The sequence below is a fragment of the Alligator sinensis genome, unplaced genomic scaffold (genome assembly GCF_000455745.1).
Source record: "Alligator sinensis unplaced genomic scaffold, ASM45574v1 scaffold32_2, whole genome shotgun sequence".
Classification (NCBI taxonomy): domain Eukaryota; kingdom Metazoa; phylum Chordata; order Crocodylia; family Alligatoridae; genus Alligator; species Alligator sinensis.
In genome coordinates, this window is record NW_005842670.1 from 35568 (window position 1) to 41838 (window position 6271).

The 6271-nt window shown below is 44.0% G+C and overlaps 1 protein-coding gene across 2 annotated transcripts in view; it reads right to left on the reverse strand.

Annotated features, from left to right (window-relative positions):
* The window catches only part of LOC102371420 (di-N-acetylchitobiase-like), an 18957-nt gene extending 12697 nt beyond the window's left edge, over positions 1-6260 (reverse strand). For both annotated transcript variants that reach the window (XM_025215762.1, XM_025215763.1), the window contains exons 1-4: positions 6029-6260; positions 4527-4735; positions 3342-3513; positions 645-742 (exon numbers count right to left, since the gene is read on the reverse strand). In XM_025215762.1, the coding sequence (XP_025071547.1) occupies positions 645-742; positions 3342-3513; positions 4527-4735; positions 6029-6071 (522 nt within the window). In that variant the 5' untranslated portion in view covers positions 6072-6260. The remainder of the gene's footprint in view (positions 1-644; positions 743-3341; positions 3514-4526; positions 4736-6028) is intronic.
* Positions 6261-6271: the final 11 nt, after the last annotated feature.

A 6271-nucleotide genomic window follows, 5' to 3' on the forward strand; every position in this document is an offset into this window, starting at 1 on the left:
GGGGACCCGGCCCCTCCCCCGCCCCACACTGCAGGCACTCGCAGCCCACATGGGGCTGTCCAGAGCAGGTACAGGTAGCCCAACGCGGGCTGCAAGCAGCTGCAGCGCGGGGCACCGAGTGTGGGCGGGAAGGGGCCACTTCCCACCCCGCCACGCTCCTTCCCTGCCCAGGGTCACCCCCTACCATTTACCTGAGCTTCCCGTGCTGCAGCAGCCACATGCTCCCAGCCCAGAAACCACAGCAGGGGCTTCCGGGTGGGGGCTGGGTGGGCTCTGGATAGAATGGCCTCGCGGGCCGTATTTTGCCCACCCCTGACCTACCACCAAGCATTCAACCCACAGTGCTGGGAAGGTTAGGCACCACCAATTTAAAGCATTTTATAACAACGCCTAAATCCCATAATCTTAACATTTTAAGATGGAGAAACATGAGGGACAGAAGTAAAAGATCTTCTCAACATTACACTGTCAATCAGCTTCAGAAACAAGCAGCCCAATATCCAAAATAAGTGTTGTGCCTGTACCACCACATAACACTGCTTTTGTCTTCTTTTACTGTAAAAATAACTGCCAAAAATTATGTAGTATATTACAGGAGTAAAAATAATTAAAAAATGGTTAAGAGTGAAATGCCTTAGTCTTACCTCAGATAAATTCAGACACGTATAGTCATAGCCATACCAGGGAACACCCATCACAAGCTTCTTAGGGTCAATGCCCATATTAATGTAGTCTTCATATCCTAAATTAACAGAGAATATAAATGACATACCTGGCTTTCACATTAACATATTGACAAGCTTCCAAGTTTGCCAACACTACCTTTTTCAATGTTACTGGAGAACAATGATGATGAAAGATATTAAAAAACAAAAACACATGCTCTACACCTGTAATATTTGTATAGGACAGTTTCAATAGGGATGTTCCTGCCTCAAGCAGGGGCTTGGACTGGATAACCTGTGGAGGTCCCTTCAAGTCCTACTTCTCTACGATTCTTTTGCTGCTTAATATTCCGTACGAATTCTTAAATTAAAAATATGAACTAAGAAATACTACAATAGTAAACACCCAAAGGGAAGGTTGATGTTGGGTCATGTTAAAATGAATGTTAAGGAATGGTTACAAAGTGACAAATTAAATATAAATCAATATATATGGCATTAAAGACAAAATACGTGAGAAATGTTAAAAAATAATGCTAATGATGTACACATTCCATTGGCGATGCATATAAGAGGTGCATGCGGATGCACGTGCACCCCCTGAGCTTTGTGGGGCACCCCCTCTAAAAAGGCACGCCAACACTGCCGGTGGTGCCTGCAGGCGGTTGTCACTTGCCACCCTTGTCACCAACACTGCCAGTGGTGTCTGCAGGTGGTCCCCAATGGCTGCTGGCCACCGCTGCCACCAGCGCCTGCAGGGGTTCACCAACCACTGGTTGGTGCTCGCTGTGCCCCCACAGCTTCTGGGGGCAAGCAGTGTTCATGAAAATGTTCTGTATTCTTACTTTTGAATATGATGTCCACTCAGACCTGGCCTGTCTAGCCCATAAAGAACTCAGTAATAAATACTTAGATGCTAGGCCATCAACTTCAGGAATCCAATACAGTCACCATCTCTTATCTGGTGCACCTCAAGAGTTCCTGGTCTCAGGATAATCCCCGATAGAGGCATGTCCATATTACAAAGTGCTATCACTGACTTTTGCTGACGGTCCAGCAAAACAAACAATAGCTGAATGCAACTCTCCCTATGCACCTCTACAGCCAATCATACCAGTTTGAGATTAAGGCATACTGGCTGAACAGCAGCTATGGAAGCCTGAACCTAAGTTATACTCTACCAGTGCCAAATTCTGCCTTTTATACTACCACCCTGCATAGGGAAGACTACTGGCAACGCGTAGGGGGTGCATGCAGATGCACGTGCACTCCCTACGAAAAGGCACTGCCGACACTGCCAGGGGCACGTGTTGTTCATGGGAAAGACCTGAATTAGAAGCATCCGAGTCACAGATCTCAAATAAATACAGCCTCCCCAGGACTTCCCTTCCCACCTAAGGTGGGAACAAACTGTTATGTTCCTTGGCTGGAAGCCAGCTGCTCCCCACTTCAGGCAGGGTATTAAAAAACAAAAAATGCCGAGCAGTTTTACTGTCTCCTCTTCTGCTTACAAACCAAGTCTTGCCTATTTGGGATGCTAGTCACAATAAACTGTTTTGAATATTTGAAATTATGGCGTGCTCTGCTTGGCTCTCACAGATTTTAGGATTCAGATACGCTCCTGGGCAAGGCGAGGATTAAGACACAGGCACATACAGCACTGTTTAACGCCCAATTCCAAGAGATGCATGAGGGTGTTAGACTTCAAACATTACACAAGCAGAAATTGCTTCCCATCTCTACTGTTGTGGGGGGGGAGGGGAGAAAAAAACAAACAAAACAAACAAACAAACAAACAAACAAACAAACATCACATGAAAAACATGGCCTGACAGCAAGGGATCCAGCAATCTCTGGCCAGGTCTGGACATATACAGCGATTAAAGATAGAGAAAGATACCTCTGGACACACTCTGTATCACAGTAGGTTAGATGGTGCTTTTTGATCAAAGGGTTGGACCTCCCCATTGGGTTCATCCCCTTTGGCAACTTTCAGTTGATCTGCAGTATGGTCTGTTCCTCCCCTCTGACTCTGTCTGCAAAGATCAAAGCAGAGGCTGTTGGGGGCGGGGGTGATAGTGTTCTCTCAAGCACTACTATGAATAGCAATAACTGAGAGGCCACTCCTAGCAGACTATATAGAGCTTCATAATATTATCTTCCCTCTCTTTTCCTATTGTTGGTTCCCCACCCCCCTCCCCTCAGAGAACAGGTCAGACATTTTGAACGGTCATCTCATAACATCCAAGTTAACCTGCCACAGAGAGGTACTTCACACCTTTCAGAGATAAGTCGTTAATGCTCTTTACAAAGAAAAGGATGACCCCACTACTGCACCATGTTTTGCTTGCTTTTTTAAAGTTTTCACCATAATAAAGACTAAAGGCTTATGCGTAGGATAAAATTTGTCTCATTATGCCATGCAATTGTGATACAATGTTTATCCACAGTGTCATAAAGCTACAAGGAACCTATACTCGTGTCTGAGGTTTTAGGAGAAAAAACAAAACAAAAACACAACGACAAAAAAATAACCCCCAACGTGATCAGAAAGCAACCAAGAAAAGAAAAGAAAAGAAAAGAAAAGAAAAAAGAAGCTAATAAGCTATTCTAATAATAATTAAAAAAAAAAAAGAGTATATGCTGGCTGCTGAATTAAAAAAAATAGATCCTTACCACTCACGGTCTTATTATAGGGAGCATTGGGTCTTGCAATGCATTCTCCCCAGGTCTGACTCTGTTCATCATACGACATCACAAACACGAAATCACAAGCGTTTGCAAGGCCGATGTAGTTATAGCATCTTTGGTCAATGCATTCTGGAGACCAAGCCACATCAAATGTTACCTGAGGGAGAAGAGCAGAAGTTTATATTACCTATTGAATTGATGCACTCTATTGTTTTGATGCTTGTTTTCAGAACTAGTCTGCCTATAGAAGTATTTGTTTAACATGCGTAAAAAACAGGAGAATTAACCCACTCTGTGTCTTATCAAGTCTGTGACAACTGTAGTTTAAAAATCACTAAAAAGAGATCGAACATTACATCTCACGAACTATAACAGGGCTGTATCCAACCCACATATGCAGCCCACAGACTCCTGTCCTACCAACACTCTCCCCATTGCTTTGCCTGTTCAGGTGCGTGGCGGCCAGGGTCCTTGGGGCAAAACAGTACAGGAGGCAGCCACGTGAGTTTGCTGGCAGTGCCAGCATAGGGGGGCTCCCATGGTGTGGGGGAAACTTATCTGTGCAACTGTAATGGTGGTGGTGGGGTGATCAACAGCACCGTGGCAGACGTGGGCAACTCCTGAGGATCCCAGGTGTCCCCTCAGGCATGCAGACCTTGCAGTGTGTGGCCCAGGGCCTGCAACCAATGCGGTGGGTGGCCTCTGGCTGCTCTGAGATTAGATTATTATAGTTTAGGGCTGTCCATTTAAAGATATGAAAACTTTTGTGAATCTCTCCAACATTATACCGCTAACTTCTAAAGATTTATATTTTTTTCTGATATCATATGTATACTGTTAAGAAGTTTCATTAATCCATATCACTACCACATTATTATGGTGAATGGCAAGTGATTTATGAATGGCAGCCGACATACCAAAAAGGGCTATAACATAAATATCGTAAATCTCAGCAAAACAATGGTTCTGTTTTTATAACTAGGTAGCATAGCAGAACAAGTTCAGTGGTCCTTATGAGAAAACCAGAGTCAACAAGTAAAATGAACAAAGCACAAATGTGGAAAACTAGGACTACGACAGAGGTTTGCAGAAGACTTTAAATACGCAGCCTATACTAGATGGGGATTTCACAACATTAAAACTTATGTTTATACAGAACACATCTTATACCTGTGATCCTGGAATTGCACTGTGAAAAGCATCTGTAGTTTCTTTCACTAGATCTGTTAATGCATCATACTCGGGTGATGACCTACTAACCGCTTGCTCTATGTCGATATTAATTCCATCCATATACTGCTTTTTAGCCAGTTCCACCTGTTGAGTTATCCATAATTCTCTTGCAGCAGGCTCAAGCATGTTCTTAACGGGTACATCTCCTAAACAGGACATCTTTGTAAGTTACCTTTTTTTTTTTTTTTTTTAAATCATGGTACCAGAAAAAAGAGCGCGTCTTTATCCTTAGTATCCACTTCAAATCATAGAAAATGAGTGTGGGAAGGGACACCAGGAGGTCACAACTAGTCCAATCCCAGCTCAAAGCAGGACCAGCCCCAACTACATCATCCCCACCAGAGCATCGCCCAGCCGGGTTTTGACAGTCCCCAAGGATGGTGTTTTTTAAGCTTAATTTTGAGAGGTGCTATAAAAGTTTCAGGAGCTTCTTGAGGATAGCTTGCTAGGATCTAGTTGATATTTCTTTCTGACATTTTTTCCGGCTTTCTTTGGGAGTTTCATCCCATTGAGTCTGGCTATTTCTCCTTATCCACCAAGAGCCATTCCTCTCTCTCTTTTAAAATAAAAAAAAAAAAAGCCAGTTTCCATCTGATATTTTCAGGCAACCATAGTTACTGACTCTTATTGCCAAGACACATTTTTCTCTTTTAACCTTTCCTTTTATATAATCCCTTTATCCGCCAACATAGTTCTTGGCCTTTTATTCCTTTTTGTATCGAATAATACAAATCATCTACTAAACAAGACATAATTTATTTTTCTGTGTGTGTGCAGGAACAGCATTTTCAGGTTCCTATCTCCTGTTGCACTTTGTTCACCTCAACATTCGTTCAGTATCTACCTTTTTCTTCATACATGAAGATAGGATATTCTTGTCCAAAACCAAATATTTTAAATAATACATTTGTATCATGATTATTATATTATTGCATCTATAATATTAGTTGCATTGTAAATAGACTAGTTATTATACGATATAACTATTATACTATAAATATAATAGTTGCATTGTAAATATATGCGAGTGACCCGGCATACTTCTTTCTTTCCACTTGTCCCTCCCCATTCCCCTGCAATTTCTACTGCTCACTTTCACCTGAGATCTTTTACTTGGCTGCCAGAGGAATAGTTTTGTTATTGTGCAAAAAAACAAACAATTGTAGAGTTCTCCGTGATTATTCTTTCTTTTGGTTATGTAAAAGCCACAGGGTACTTGCAGCTCTATCTGTATTCTTTTACAAATAAAATTCAAATCATAGACTCATAAAAGATGAGGGTGGGAAGGGACACCACGAGGTCGCATCTAGCCCAATCCCGGCTCAAAGCAGGACCGGCCCCAACTACATCCTCCCCAGCCCAGCGACGCCCAGCCGGGTTTTGACAGCCCCAAGCATGGCGCTTCCCCACCCAGCTTTGCTGCCCCCGCTGCGACCCACCTTTCAGCACTACCCTGGCCCCCTTGGCATGAGCGTAACACATGAGCTCGGGGTCGTAGTCTCCGAAGGTCGCCACCGTTGTGATGTGGGTCCAGTTGTAGAAGCGCCACGTCCCGCCGCCGACATCGAACACGAAGACCTGGGAGCGGGGCGAAAACGCACGAGGCTCCACAGCGCCCGGCCCGACCGCCGCAACGCCCGGGCGGGGACTGAGCCCCCCACCCCCCCGCCCACGCCCCCCCC